Consider the following 17,174-nt stretch of genomic DNA (forward strand, 5'->3'; position numbering starts at 1 on the left):
TATCAATGACCGTGTAAAACTGGTTTTGTGTTATTTCTTCTGAATGTTATTGACATGCAATAATTCAAGTAAAGTTCAGTACAATTCACGGCAACAGTTCAGACTAAGATTGTGTTTCCGGTTATGTGGTCAAGCCTTACATTCTGCTGTCAAAGCTGTTACCAGCTGTGTCCTCGGCTGTTCACTTCGTACTGGCAGATCGAGCTGTCTGTAGCGTGGGATACACCCTATATGATTAAGATCCGCCTATTGGTGAAGTCAAGACATAAACTGAACTCGTCTGTTAAATACAACAGGTTCTGATTCCTGAAGTGTCCATGTTATCAGTCTGTGTCGGGTACTAGAGAAAAATTGTAAAGTTGTGGCATCCTGGAATGTGTATGAGAAGGAATCTACGTTGTATCACTTAAACGACCTTCACCATGACATAAATGGTACGATTCCAGTCATTCTATTTGTACCAACAATATATTTAAATGCTAGTTATTTCAGTAATCTACCGTTGTGTGAATATGTCTCCAGAAAATGTTTGTAAGTTGTCTAAAATGTTGATATGAAATAACTCATATTTGGATGTTAATTTACCTGTGTGTCTTGTGTACAAAATGGCTAAACATTATGTTTGTGCCTTCTAATGTCCCGACCTTTGCCTCGGATTTCCTTTCAATTCAAACTGGTAACGGGTCATACTATAAACAGGTATTCAAAGTTCCTTGCATTTCACCTAAATTTTATTTCGGTTAACCGAATACAGAAAACTGAAACCGATTATTGAGTGATTGATGTTTTATTACAATTCCATTTTATCAACACATTTTACGATGCATTCGTTTATTGCCTTACTATGTAGATATAAAAATAAACAGAATCATATGAAATGCTGATTTATATGAGAAAGTTTTAATTTCTCTTCGGTAACCTGTTATCAATATCAAATTATGAAATAACGAATAACAAATGTATACATGACAATGATAATCGCACTGCCCTAACTTGTGATCTATCAAATTAATTGTTTTTGATTATCATAAAGTGGAAACAGATTCAATAGAAAATTATCAATACTGGAACGACCTGCAGACTGTTCAGCTTAATTATCTCACGTACACATATTTAAAACAAAGTCAATCAGCACCGGAAATAATTGCATTTGATCATTTCAAAGTTATATTTTTGTTATGAATATATAATGTATATATTTCTTAATCATGTTAATAAACATTACAAGCACAATATCCTCATTTAGGATTGCTTCTTGATATTTTTTAATTCAAAATAAAAAAATATATAGATCGATGAGTAAAGCACACATATAGAGAAATCTAAAAATGTTTTACTGAAAATATTTCTCTGTGTACTTAATGCTTCCATAGAAAAAGAGTGCGTCTCAAAACAAATTAACAGTTATATATGGGAGACAACTCTTGTAAGGTTTGCATCACTGATAGTTGCATGATAACTAAAACATATACTGTTATTTTGTGAGGTATCATATAGTGTAACAATGATATTAACTTTCCTTCTAGTAATTACTTACATATATACCACAAACACCCACACACAATCACACACCCTTACACACAAATAGGCACCTCTAAAAACATGTGTAGTAGTGTAGCTTATCACTGCACGGCATACGATTTCATTACAAAACAAGTGCGTATAGTTTATAATAAAATATGAAGTACGTTACACGAGCATGCCGTGTCAGAGACACACTTATTACAATGACACTCTGAACTATCACACATCAAGAAATACACCCATATTATTCGTGATTGATAATAAATGAAAATCATATATCAAATAAAAAAGGCATCATATACAATTCTTATCATAGTATTATATGCTAGCATGTACACATTGTGTACCCATAGCCCTTAATTTCAATTTCATACAAAAATAACATATTTCATAAACATATTAATTGTAAATACACACATGAACAATTGCATGTTGGAAAAATAATGTGTCATTTTGATTTTTTTTAAGTTAAATGTATTTAAGTAGCCTGTAACTTATCATCATGACTATTGACAACTAGTCTTGGCTACATATTGCATTAGAAAATAAGTTCGATTCATATATTGTAATGATAAATAAATAAAATAAACATGATATTTATCTGTAACACAATATTTCAAGGAAACATGAAAAAGACACGGAATTATTATGCAGCAATTTTCTATATTTTTGATTATTTAATTAGTTCAGTTAATATATAAATGCCTGTTTGCATTAATAGATTCTAACCTTATCTAGTTATTGCATGCATAAAGCATAAGAATCGCAATTTTATCATCGCATTTGCTAATCGTCTGTACTAATTTTTGATTCTCTTGGTTTGTCAGTCAGTTAGTCATTTTGTAAAACCAAATCTAGGTTTTATTGCCAATATATTTATTTCAAGCCCTAAACCAGTATGTTTGGTAAGTAGAAATATCAATATTATCTCCTCAGATTCTGGATTTCACATAGTGAATTGTTTCCTCGAAATAATTCCAAACGATAAAATCATGAAAAATGAGAATATCCCGTCATAGAAACATCATCAAACGAGAGGATAATGATCATTGGACCATCCCGTCATACAAACATCATCAAACGATAGGACAATGATCATTGGACCATCCCGTCATACAAACATCATCAAACGAGAGGACAATGATCATTGGACCATCCCGTCATACAAACATCATCAAACGAGAGGATAATGATCATTGGACCATCCCGTCATACAAACATCATCAAACGAGAGGATAATGATCATTGGACCATCCCGTCACACACATCATCAAACGATAGGACAATGATCATTGGACCATCCCGTCACACACATCATCAAACGAGAGGACAATGATCATTGGACCATCCCGTCATAGAAACATCATCAAACGATAGGACAATGATCATTGGACCATCCCGTCACACACATCATCAAACGAGAGGATGATCAGGACCATCCCGTCATAGAAACATCAATGATGATTGGACCATCCCGTCATACAAACATCATCAAACGAGAGGACAATGATGATTGGACCATCCCGTCACACACATCATCAAACGAGAGGACAATGATGATTGGACCATCCCGTCACACACATCATCAAACGAGAGGATAATGATGATTGGACCATCCCGTCACACACATCATCAAACGAGAGGATAATGATGATTGGACCATCCCGTCACACACATCATCAAACGAGAGGATAATGATGATTGGACCATCCCGTCACACACATCATCAAACGAGAGGACAATGATCATTGGACCATCCCGTCATACAAACATCATCAAACGATAGGACAATGATGATTGGACCATCCCGTCACACACATCATCAAACGAGAGGACAATGATGATTGGACCATCCCGTCATACAAACATCATCAAACGAGAGGACAATGATCATTGGACCATCCCGTCACACACATCAGTTGATCGAGAAATCGACTGAACCACGGACACGGATACAAAGGGAACCAGGTAAAGTTAACCCCGTCTTTAATGAGTAAGCAGCAAAGATCAACTGATGAAACTTTCTGTTGAAATGGGAGGTAGATTTAACTAAGTCGCCAGGGACGTTACAGCAATGGTAATGAAAATAAGAACAGAAAGATAAATATCGGAAACAAAGAGGAGACAACAAATGCTGCAAGTAGAATGGATGCTAATGGGGTCAACCATAAAAAGGCGATTATAGAAAATATTGTTATAATGAAGTTCAAGGAGATATCGACGATGACATAGAAGAAAGGACAACAGATGATGATAAAGTTAGTGATTCTACCGTTGAAGAATCTGATGAAGGTAATATCAATGACAATATAGACGAAGAATCAAAAGAAGATGCGGATGACGCTTCCATCATAGAGAAAACGGATGAAGGAAGTAAAGATGCAGATATAAACGAAGAATTAAAAGAAGATATGGATGATGCTTCCATCATAGAGGAAACAGATGAAGGCGATATAGATGCAGATATAGACGAAGAATCAAAAAAAGATACGGATGATGCTTCCATCATAGAGGAAACAGATGAAGGCGATATAGATGCAGATATAAACGAAGAATCAAAAGAAGATACGGATGATGCTTCCATCATAGAGGAAACAGATGAAGGCGATATAGATGCAGATATAGACGAAGAATCAAAAGAAGATACGGATGATGCTTCCATAATAGAGGAAACAGATGAAGGCGATATAGATGCAGATATAGACGAAGAATCAAAAGAAGATACGGATGATGCTTCCATCATAGAGGAAATAGATGAAGGCGATATAGATGCAGATATAGACGAAGAATCAAAAGAAGATACGGATGATGCTTCCATCATAGAGGAAACAGATGAAGCCGATATAGATGCAGATATAGACGAAGAATCAAAAGAAGATACGGATGATGCTTCCATCATAGAGGAAATAGATGAAGGCGATATAGATGCAGACATAGACGAAGAATCAAAAGATGATACGGATGATGCTTCCATCATAGAGGAAATAGATGAAGGCGATATAGATGCAGATATAGACGAAGAATCAAAAGAAGATACGGATGGTGCTTCCATCATAGAGGAAATAGATGAAGGAGATAAAGATGCAGATACAGACGAAGAATCAAAAGAAGATGCCGATGACGCTTCCATGATAGAGGAAACAGATGAAGGAGATAGAGATGCAGATATAGGCGAAGAATTAAAAGAAGATACGGATGATGCTTCCATCATAGAGGAAACAAATGAAGGCGATAAAGATGCAGATATAAACGAAGAATCAAAAGAAGATGCAGATGACGCTTCCATCATAGAAGAAATAGATGTATAAGACAAAGATTCGAATATAGACGACGAATCAAAAGAAGGTACGGATCCCGTTAGAGATGAAACAGACGAGGGGGTTATTGAGGCAAATGGTTCCGTCACAGATGAGTAAGATACTGATGCAGCTAAAGACGAAATGTCAGCAGAAGATACATATGATGAGCCCATTGTGAAAGAAACAGAAGAGGGAGATATTGATGCAGACATTGCCAAAATATCAGTAGATGGAGACACGGATGATGTTTCCATTATAGAAGAAACGGATGAAGGAAATACTGATACAGACATAGAGGAAAGATAAACAGAGGAAATGTTTGATGATTCAATTATTGATGAAACAGGTGAGGACGTCAGAGACGACAGATCAAGAACAAAAGATGCGGAATGTGATACCATCATAGACGAAACCGGTGTAAAAGACATTGATGTAGACATAGACGTAAGATCGACAGAAGAATATGCGGAAGAAGATTCAGTTGATAATGACAACACTGATGAAGGGGATATCGATGCAGATATAGATGAAATATCAACGGAGGAATGTTCGATAGACGACAAAGACGACGGCGAGATAGACACAGGTATAGATGAAAGACCAACAGACGATGACAATGAAGAGGATTCTAACATTGGCGAAACATATGAAAGAGATATTGATGCCGATGTAGAAGCAATATCGATTGAGGAAGATGCAGCTGAAGCAAACGAAGAATACATCGACGTTTGCATAGATGCAAGATGGATGGAAGACACCAAATATGGAGATTCTGTCAATGCCAACATAGACGAGGAAAGCATAGGTGCAGACATAGAAGTGACATCAACATATAATGACAAAGATTTGGATTCCATTGAAGACGATGAAGGAGATATCGATATAGACATAGACGAACTACCGACAGGAGACGGCAATGAAGAGTAGTCCATTACAGATGAAGCTGACGAAGAGAAAATGGATGACGACATTGACGAAAGTCCAACAGGTAATGATGCATGGGGAGACGACATTTCAGGAAACATTGATGTGGACATAGCAGTGAGATAAGCAGAGGTAGATAAAGATTGAGTTTCTGACAATGCTAAAACTGATGAAGATATAGAGGAATGATCAACAGTGGAAAACACAGAAGGAGATTCTATTAATGATGAAACAGATGATGGAAACATTGATGCAGACAAAGAAGTAAGATCTAGGGTGGACGAAGATGATGAAAGCATCGATGTAGTCACTGAAGACGACAGTGATGCAGACATAAATGAAACGTCTTCAAAGAATGATTGAGATGACGATTCGATCGAGGACAAGACAGAAGAAGGAGATATTGACGCAGACATTGAAGTTAGGGCAACAGAGGAAGATAAAGGTGAAGATCCCATTAGTGACGAAGAAGATATTGATGGTAACGAAGAAGAAATAGCAACAGTGGTAGATGTAGATGGAGACGACGAAACAAACGATTCAGATAGCACAGAGTGAGCAAAAGAGGAAGATGCAGACGGCAATACGGTCGATGAAGAAGCTAATGAAGGATATATTGATACAGACGTTGAAGAGAGATCAGCAGAAGTTGATATAGATGAAGTTTCAATTGATGATAGAACAGAGGAAGGAGATATTGAAGCAAACGTCGAAGAAAGATCGAAAGACGATGATAGAGATGACGAGTCTATCGATGAAAAAGAAGATAATGTGGCTGGTTTAAAAGAATGATCAGATAAGGAAGATGCAGATGACAATTCGTCTATTGAAGCAATAGATGAAGATGGCATCGAAGACAAAGAATGATCAGCTAGGGAAGATGGTGATTCTATCCGAGGCGAAACAGACGAATAAGACATTAGAGACGGCGACACGTCTTGTGATCTCATCGATGACATAACGGACAAAGGCGATCTTGTAACAGAGTTATCTGTGGAATCAGACGAAGATTCAATACTGGCAATTCCTGAAGGAGAAATAGACACATATGATGTTGAAATCGCTTCAGTCGACGTCGATTCACCAACCGATGTTGACGCCGTTATTGCTGCAGCTCCAGATGATTGTGTTGAAGCTGTCTCTTCCACTGATGATAATATTGGTGTAACAGCTTCTATTGAAGATGTATCTGCAACTTCCGGTGATGCTGTCGAATGTTCAATGGCTGCTGACGAAATAAGTGTTGCAGCTAGGGTTATTTGTGTTGATCCTATATCTGACATGGATGGCGTTAACATTTCTGCTGCTGATGACAATATTGGAGTAACAGCTTCAAGTGATGATGTACTTGCAACTTCCGGTGATGATGTCGAATGTTCAACGGCTGCTGACGAAATAAGTGTTGAAGCTACAGTCGCTTGTGTTGATCCTAAATCTGACATGGATGGCGTTAACATTTCTGCTGATGATGACAATATTGGTGTAACGGCTTCCATTGATGATGTAACCACAACTTCCGGTGATGATGTCGAATGTTCAACGGCTGCTGACGAAATAAGTGTTGAAGCTACAGTTGTTTGTGTTGATGCTAAATCCGTCATAGCTGAGGTGAAACCTTCTGCTTCCGATGATGATGTTGAAAAAGCAACCGTAGAAGACGACAAGACCGATGCTGAGGTTGACGTAGCAACAGCCGATGATGTGCTGACTGTAGTATCAAGGGCCGTGTTTGAAAGTGTTGTGCCACTAAACACAATGATGGTTAGAGGGGTTGGATTCGTGAAGACCACTCGTCCAGATCCAAACCCGACTTGACCATTTCTGTTTATCGACTGAGTAAGCTGCTGTTGCACCTCGACGGGGTCTGGGTCCGAGGTAAAGAGGATTTTGTATGATACAACCACGCTGCCTTGTCTGAAATAAAACATTATCAGTTTTAAAAATTCGATATTTTATTAAATAAGTGGAAACATTACAATAAGTATTTTAACCTCGCTGATACAGAGCTTTTTACATGAAAGCAAACAAATAGATGAATAAAAGATAGGCTACAGCTGTATACATCGTTTATATGCCGTTAATACGTAACGCTGGTGAGAGTGATGTGCTAGTGTTACCATGTTGTAACAATGACAGATCAAACCTGAAATATAACACACACTTACGTAAATCCAAGAACGATACAGGAGTGATAAGTGTCACGAAATGGAGATGATTCAGCTTTCTGAATGTCTGCAATCTGTGAAACAAAATAATGACACTTTGTTATTACAATTAAATATCGTCTCCTGTGTTCTATTGACTTAAGTTTTTTATCAAGTATACACTTCCATCCCGAGGGGAAAATGAGTTGGTTCTTTGGTGTGTTTTTAACTAAGTCTATTGCTTGAGGCAGAGCAGGATTCTGCGACGCTAGATTCATCTTACGATCTTATTTCAAGTTGATATCAAAACATTTTCAAGATAATAATTTCAAATCCCAAATTCAATAGAACAGAAGTTCTTATATTACAACCAGTAGAATTAAATGTTCCACAATACCACATATGTTTGTCTCCATTAATATTCCAGCTACTTTTAGTGTAAATGATATGGACGTATCCAAGAGGAAACCACTGTCATGGTTCTATATCATAAAGCTTGGCTGATGCCAGATACTATCTGATATAGTAAATTGTACTTTTATAAATAATGCATTTAATACTATGATAAAGATAAGAGAAAACACATTTTAGACACTATCTACATGTAACATGCCTTTTGAAGACAAATTAAACAAACAACTCAAAATTAAACATAAAATTCCTCATTTTCTTGACGTCAATCAATTTATAAAATATTGGAACTTTCGCTTGGAATGAAGAATGATCATATACTTATATAATATATGTTCCGTTGTTTGAAAGTTGAATTCTATTAACGTTTTACTCTAATAACAACATCCATTTGATGTGTCAAGGTCATTTTAACAATCGCCATTGGATGTTTATGTGCACGTGGTTAATGCCGTCATATTGTCAATCGCCATTCGAGCTTCATATACACATGAGGATTGCAGGTTGCTACAATGATTTCATTTGAGATCAAGTTTGTATATGGGAACCTAAAAATCTGAAACAGGTCGTCTTATATTTTATTAAATATTTCTGATTGTCAGGAACAGAAGTTTGCAAAGCATACGGAGAACACACATTTCTATTTTATCGGCCAATCAAATGCCGGTCTTAAATATCGAATGTGCTGAACTTTCACTTGTGTCCCTTCATTAAACAATACTCACTGCTTCACAGAAGTCTTTGGCCGCTGCCTTGTACGCTGCACTTGAAGGGTCATTCAGATCAGTCGAAAAATTTCTATTTACCATAGTGAGGACACCTTGCAAAGTCGCTAAAACCAAAAGAAATTCGACTTTCAAAAACATGTTACCATTTTATTACTTGGCCATCTTTACATTTGACGAAACGCTATCAGCAATTTATGAATAAAATGGAGGTATTTTTGTCTGTTGTAATATACCAACGTATACACATTTTAATGATACCGAATTAGCTGGAAATAACCAAAATATAAGTCTATTTGTCAGAGTAATTGCAGTTTTTTACAACATTTGATTAGTATTGTAGTTTACTTCCATTGGCACATACGATACGTGTTGGCTTTGGCAACAGGTTTTTTGTTCAAATGGTCAAATCGAACAAATATTTCTAACCTGTTTCATCATGTGTTACAGAAGAATGCAAACCTGTTATATATCTCAGTAAAAAGCATCTATAATATATAAAAACCCGGCTAAAAACTAAAAAAAAGTTATCATCGGGATATAGCAGCACTGAATTACCTTGTGGTGAAGGAGTTACTGAACTTGACTGGGACTGTGATACTGTAAATATAATATATAGCATCAGCATGTGACTAGCAGTAGTAGAAAGTACATTACAACACTGTCAATATATTACATCACAACAGACACACCGGTAGAAAGTATATTACAACACTGACAATATATTACATCACAACAGACACACAGGTAAAAAGTACATTACAACACTGTCAATATATTACATCACAACAGACACGACGGTAGAAAGTACATTACAACACTGTCAATATATTACATCACAACACACACCGGTAGAAAGTACATTACAACACTGACAATATATTACATCACAACAGACACACCGGTATAAAGTACATTACAACACTGACAATATATTACATCACAACAGACACACCGGTAGAAAGTACATTACAACACTGTCAATATATTACATCACAACAGACAGTAGAAAGTACATTACAACACAGTCATTATATTACATCACAACAGACACACCTGTAGAAAGTACATTACAACACTGTCAATATATTACATCACAACAGACAGTAGAAAGTACATTACAACACTGACAATATATTACATCACAACAGACACACCGGTAGAAAGTACATTACAACACTGACAATATATTACATCACAACAGACACAACGGTATAAAGTACATTACAACACTGTCATTTTATTACATCACAACAGACAGTAGAAAGTACATTACAACACTGTCAATATATTACATCACAACAGACAGTAGAAAGTACATTACAACACTGTCAATATATTACATCACAACAGACACACCGGTATAAAGTACATTACAACACTGTCAATATATTACATCACAACAGACACACCGGTATAAAGTACATTACAACACTGTCAATATATTACATCACAACAGACACACCGGTAGAAAGTACATTACAACACTGACAATATATTACATCACAACAGACACACCGGTAGAAAGTACATTACAACACTGACATTATATTACATCACAACAGACACACCGGTAGAAAGTACATTACAACACAGTCATTATATTACATCACAAGAGACCCATCGGTAGAAAGTACATTACAACACTTTCAATATATTACATCACACCCAACACACCGGTAGAAAGTACATTACAACACTGTCAATATATTACATCACGACTGACACACCGGTAGAAAGTATTTTACCAAATCACAACACTGACAATATACATATATCTCGTATCTTAGCCAACACACTTTTACAAAACAAAAATAAGTTACTAAACCTCCAACTTAATATCGAAAAAAATATTACGAAAACTGTTAAATATTCCACCATTTTCATAAAAGTGCATCCCTTGCAACATCGTGTTATGAGTGTGTTTGTCAGTTCCCACAACATAACATCTGAAAGTTATTGCTATGTTTATTAGTTGTTTGGTCTTTTGAATTTAACTCTGGAGTAGTTAAGTCATATGTTTATCGATAAATTATATGTTGTTTTGGTTTATCTGTTACATAATTATACTTACATATAACGGCTAACACAATTGACGCTACCACGACACCAATAAAACTCATCACAAGCAAAACACATAGGACTAGCCGACATGTTGACGTATCTGGCCTTTTTTCTCCCGTGTAATCACTTCCAGTGTTGGTATCAGGCTTGTGTCCATTACGTTGCCACAAGCGGGGGTCTGTTCCAATAACAAGTTCCTCCCTTGGCGCCATGTGAAAGTTATAAGCCCCATAGCTATCGATGGGGTCGAACACATTGTCATATGCTAACACAGGGTCTGCATATTTTCCATTTCCGTTTCCGTTTCGGGAATGTTCCTCCAATCGACTACTACTTCCGGAATACATCGACGTCAAACGAGGCCACTGCAATGTAAAGATTAGAACTACTTTATAATTGGAGCAGATTACTTCATATCTTTGTGAATGAACTGCAATTTACTATTTCTATTTAAAAGTCCACCATTATTACTCAGTCACACTTGTGGGTACATCTTAATCTACCTCTGTAACCCTGTCACACTTGTGGGTACATCTGAACCATTATTGTAACCCGGTCACACTTGTGGGAACATCTGAATCTACCTCTGTAACCCGGTCACACTTGTGGGAACATCTGAATCTACCTCTGTAACCCGGTCACACTTGTGGGCACATCTGAATCTACCTCTGTAACCCTGTCACACTTGTGGGTACATCTTAATTTACCTCTGTAACCCGGTCACACTAGTGGGTACATCTGAACCCGGTCACACTTGTGGGTACATCTGAATCTACCTCTGTAACCCGGTCACACTTGTGGGAACATCTGAATCTACCTCTGTAACCCGGTCACACTTGTGGGTACATCTGAATCTACCTCTGTAACCCGGTCACACTTGTGGGTACATCTGAATCTACCTCTGTAACCCGGTCACACGTGTGGGTACATCTGAATCTACCTCTGTAACCCGGTCACACTTGTGGGTACATCTGAATCTACCTCTGTAACCCGGTCACACGTGTGGGTACATCTTAATCTACCTCTGTAACCCGGTCACACTTGTGGGTACATCTTAATCTACCTCTGTAACCCGGTGTTAGATAACAATAAGTTGTTTTGTTGTCGATCTAATGTCAACACTAACCTTGAGTATAATCATTATAACGATTTTCAGAAAGCGGAGAAGTTTCATAGCGAATTATCAAAGTTTTGAAATAAACTTAAATCGCTCCCGATAAATGGTTTTACGCGAATACGGATTTAGTATGAAAGCAAAAAGACGAAATTACACATTAAAAACGTATGCTATCATTTATCATTTACTCGGTTTCCAATTCAATAGTGTTGTTTCTATGTCATGTTTTACACGTGCCTACAGCTCTTGTATCTAACATGATTAAAGTTTATTTACTTTCTTCTTTTGATAAACTACCCTTCATTGTCACCACATTTTACAAAAACATTGACAGCTGTTTAATAGTCTGAAGTATGGTATACAATTATAAACTTGTATGATATTTTTGTACTTTGATATCAAAAACCAAAATATGAAAACAGTTCGAGTAAAAGACGGAGACACTGTTCTTAAAGATAAATACCTTGATATGCTGAAATACTTAAATGACATGTATAGATATGGTAATGAGAGATGATAAGATCGCGATCAGCGTTTTGATGGTTGTTCAGCGACCTAAAAAACACGAGTTTCCAACCGTAACATGTACCCTCGTATCATAACTTTCATTTTGTCTGTAGTGTAGAGATATGAGAAGTACTTTGATGCCCAACAACATGAAAGGAAAATAAGAAAAATAACAGCACATCAACACGAATTCTTGTCATAAATATCACATTATATAGTTAATATTTAATGGTTATCAACGCCAGTCAAACTGGTAGGATGGGATGTTCCGTTCCTAGTGTTTAAACGATAAAACAAGCTTATAATTAGTATCGTAAATCAAGTAAGTTATCGTGGTACATTTACATGATATTTAATCATAAATTCAAAAAAAGAAAAATCATAGGATTTAAAAAGATTTTTTTAAAATTTAATTTATAATAATATATCAGTTGGCTGAACAAAAACCTTTTTAAAGAATCGTTTCCAAGTACAGGTTTGCCTTTTTGTCAAATGTTGTAAGAGGAACAATTTAAATGGGGAAAAATTATAAAATCGTTGCTTTACACAGATTCAGAGAGTAGATATTTCTCTGGAATTTAATCGCCAGTGTCAGATAAGACATTCACAATGGTGACTCGTCAATATCTTCAGGCAATAGGTGAAGATAGAGATGTCCAAATACGGCATTTCTGTAATTAGCTACACCCCTGGCTATTAGGACACATAATACCTGTCGCACTCACCTCCATCACAAACCGAGGTCTATATCTCCGATCATACCAATAATACGCCATACTTCCTCGTTATATCACAAATTATGTTTTTAAAATGTAATCACATCGTCGTTAACCATTGGTTAAAAGAAAAACACGCATGTAATCTCCGTCCCTTTTGTTAGGAAGAAACTATTTCACAAATTGCTTTGTACATCGTGCATGTTTCTCCTGAATATTCCAGGTAAGTGTGACACTGTTGAAGGCGCTACGCCTGAAATGACCTCTGGCCAGTGGCACCAGTTTCAATCTACTGGTCACCTGAACCGTTAATGACACTTATTAAGCGAAACATGACGGAAATGGTCAGTGTGTATATTGGCTATAAACTGGAGTGCTCTGCAGGGATACGCCCATCAGATGGAAAGTGAAGAGTTAAACGGGGATATCTAGTAGATCTCGAACCCCTTTATATCGTCTGTGTAGAACGCCATCTATCACACGAGCCAGGAGTGTAAGATGAGCTATATCACAGCAAGCGTTAGAATACTAATGACAGTTCATCGTCATTCATCACTTCACAGAAAACTCACGCCCTTAAATACTTTTGTTTTAAGATATCATGAATCGGAAATAAGATCACATAAAAATATGAATATTTCTGTTTTCTTTGAAATACCGCCTAAACAATAAACGACTACTAAATCGGAATTTGTATCAATCTTTTATTTTGTATATATCATTTTTCTGGTACGAATTGCGTTTTACCTGTGAAAAAAAGTTTTCTGCAAAATTACGTCACCCTGCAATCACGAATTGTCAACTTTAGATAACTTTAAACCTTATTTTAACAAAATCAATAAATCAATATGCACTTGTCAAATACGTATCGCTATTTCGCAATTAATTAAATTAATGTCAGATCCATCATTTGACACGAATCAGTTTCTTTTAACTACAACAATGGGGTTTTATGTAACAAATTAAAGGATATATTTCAAAGTGCCCTCCGTGGAATACACGAATGACTCGAACATGTACACAATGTCTAGAAAATGGCGCCCGGCATTCAGGAGCATCGATATGTGACGAATACATAAGCAAAAATGTGGTTCGATAAGCACAGACACATGTTTAAAATGATATATTGTTAAAAATTGACAATCACATAACCATTAAAATAAGCAGTTCACGTGGATAACAACAGCTCTCAGCCACAGAATACGACTGATTTTTGCTATATCATTTTCATGTATTGAAAATGATAAGAATGAATAGATTACAAATGTATATTGCTCAGTTTTAGCCTACTATGAAGGTTCACAGGTATCCGCAATACGTCACTATTAATAAGAAGGCATTCGGGTTGGGCATCATATTTATTGTGGAGACTAACATTACCTGGAATTTTTCGCATCCGTTTGTTATCGTCGTGTGATGTGAGGGCCATATTTGCATTTTCATTAACATTTTCGTTCTTATCAGATATTATCACGATATGGAATTCTATTGTAACATTATCAATTTACTTGTTAAGCTTGTATCGTGTAGGAGGTTCTCATATGACGGTTAAAGGATTGTGCAAAAGGCACACATGTGAATAGCACTTCAAGATACAAAATTATTATTACGTACCCAATGTGCTAAATATACAACTACACAGCATTATACTGCTGTTACTCAACCAGATATTGTTACGGTAGATAAACAACCAGTGCGATACAGCTGATGACAATTTAACACTTTCAAGTATGAGTGAATTTGAGACGACAGTCAATTATGTTCCCAAACAGTATTTCCATGTCAGCTCATTATATGTTTGCTAGAACGGAACGCAGTTTGGTATATTCAGACCTTTCGACAGGTCAATTACAACGTAAGTGGAGACAGCAATCTCGACCTTTCCATCATTTTTTTTCTGACTAAAAGCTCGCCTTTGTAGGTATATTACCTCGGTTAACTTTGATTAAATATGTGTTTGATGTTTAGGATAAATATGATGCATTGCAAAGTAAATACAGTCCACCTACGATTACAAAGGGATACGTAGTGTCACGCTAAGAGAATGTATACCGAGTATTGGAAGACATCGCTATACTGTCGAAACATGAAGTCAACTGTGTTTCGGTATTACCAACGTTTGAACAGAGCCAATTATATGATTGAAACTCAAAAACGACAAATCTAAATAAGAGTCAGGATGTCGTTGAAACAAATATTCTGAGAATACGATGAAATAAAGAGTAAACGTTTTCCGCTTCAATGGCGATCCGCAAAATTTGGTCAATGTACCAGCGAGATCACCAGACATACTACTGAGCATCGAACACATCCATCTCAACGCAAAAAGAGGTGGAAATATGTTTTAATCAGATTATTTAATGAGTATCTTGAGAAAAAAGTCATGTCACAAATAGATTGATTTTGTTTCTTCTCTATGGTCGCTTTGTTTCCCTCTGTGGTAGAGAGGTAGTAGGTTTGACGGATTATTTTGAGACAAGCTGTTTGTTACTTAAAACAATAAACGTTTTCTTGTGCGACTGGACGTGGTTGATGCTCGTTAAAATGTCAGATGATTTCGTTGTTATTTGCTTTGCTCTAATTTCACCTACTTTAATTGGCCGTGATTTATATGGCGGCTGTCGACGATAAAGGGGAGCTATTTGTCCTTGTTTGCTTGATTGAATAATGATTTTAATATTTTATTGATTTTTATCTAACTTTTGTATCTATTTAATTCTTAAGCTTGGCATATCTAACCAAACTGAACTTCGATTTTTCAATAATAGTATTGATTTTACCTCCGTCTCTTCATTTTCCACCTAATGTCTTTCCCATGCCTTCCTTTTACCTTGTTCGTTTCCATATTCTTATTCAAGTGTTTCTAGCTTTCTCTGTCTATCATCTCATCTCCCTACTCTCTTCCTCCAATCTTCCCTGTCCATCATCTCATCTTCCTACACTTTTTCTGAAACCTTGCCTGTCCATCATCTCATCTCCCTGCCCCTCCTCCCAAATGAGTCATCTAAGGAAGTAACAGCTGTATGGTTTAGCATCCCTAACGAATCCTCGAAGGAAGTAACAGCTGTATGGTGTAGCATCCCTAACGAGTACTGAAGGAAGTAACAGCTGTATGGTATAGCATCCCAAACGAGTCATCTAAGGAAGTAACAGTTGTATGGTGTAGCATCCCTAACGGGTCCTCGAAGGAAGTAACAGCTGTATGATGTAGCATCCCTGACGAGTCCTCGAAGGAAGTAACAGTTGTATGGTGTAGCATCCCAAACGAGTCCTCGAAGGAAGTAACAGTTGTATGGTGTTGCATCCCAAACGAGTCCTAGAAGAAAGTAACAGTTGTATGGTGTAGCATCCCAAACGAGTCCCCGAAGGAAGTAACAGTTGTATGGTGTAGCATCCCAAACGAGTCCCCGAAGGAAGTAACAGTTGTATGGTGTAGCATCCCTAACGAGGCCTCGAAGGAAGTAACAGTTGTATAATGTAGCATCCCTGACGAGTCCCCGAAGGAAGTATCAGCTGTATGGTGTAGCATCCCTGACGAGTCCTAGAAGGAAGTAACAGCTGTATGGTGTAGCATCCCTGACGAGTCCTAGAAGGAAGTAACAGCTGTATGATGTAGCATCCCTGACGAGTCCTCGAAGGAAGTAACAGCTGTATGATGTAGCATCCCTAACGAGTCCCCGAAGGAAGTAACAGCTGTATGATGTAGCATCCCTATTGAGTCCTCGAAGGAAGTAACAGCTGTA

The 17,174-nt window shown here is 36.8% G+C and overlaps 1 protein-coding gene across 1 annotated transcript; it reads right to left on the reverse strand.

Moving 5' to 3' along the window:
* Window positions 1-3,730: 3,730 nt before the first annotated feature.
* On the reverse strand, window positions 3,731-13,491 carry LOC132550781 (serine-rich adhesin for platelets-like). The gene is made up of 6 exons (XM_060214870.1): window positions 13,441-13,491; window positions 11,102-11,456; window positions 9,586-9,627; window positions 9,028-9,134; window positions 7,913-7,986; window positions 3,731-7,661 (listed from the first exon to the last, which is right to left on the reverse strand). Exons 1-6 carry the CDS (start codon window positions 13,489-13,491, stop codon window positions 3,731-3,733), a joined length of 4,560 nt encoding a protein of 1,519 aa, XP_060070853.1.
* Between the last annotated feature and the right edge of the window lie 3,683 nt (window positions 13,492-17,174).

The sequence above is a fragment of the Ylistrum balloti genome, unplaced genomic scaffold (assembly GCF_031769215.1).
Source record: "Ylistrum balloti isolate Yb309-2 unplaced genomic scaffold, AGI_CSIRO_Ybal_v1 Utg370150, whole genome shotgun sequence".
In the NCBI taxonomy this organism is placed as follows: Eukaryota; Metazoa; Mollusca; class Bivalvia; order Pectinida; family Pectinidae; genus Ylistrum; species Ylistrum balloti.

What these genes read in the sequence shown, in the direction of transcription:
- LOC132550781 (XM_060214870.1), bottom strand. Translation starts at nt 13,491, where the DNA reads ATGGCGTATTATTGGTATGATCGGAGATATAGACCTCGGTTTGTGATG. An exon ending in GACCTCGGTTTGTGATGGAG is followed by an intron (nt 11,457 to 13,440) that starts GTGAGTGCGACA and finishes TTTACATTGCAG; the next exon opens with TGGCCTCGTTTGACGTCGAT. An exon ending in AGTAACTCCTTCACCACAAG is followed by an intron (nt 9,135 to 9,585) that starts GTAATTCAGTGC and finishes TTTTGGTTTTAG; the next exon opens with CGACTTTGCAAGGTGTCCTC.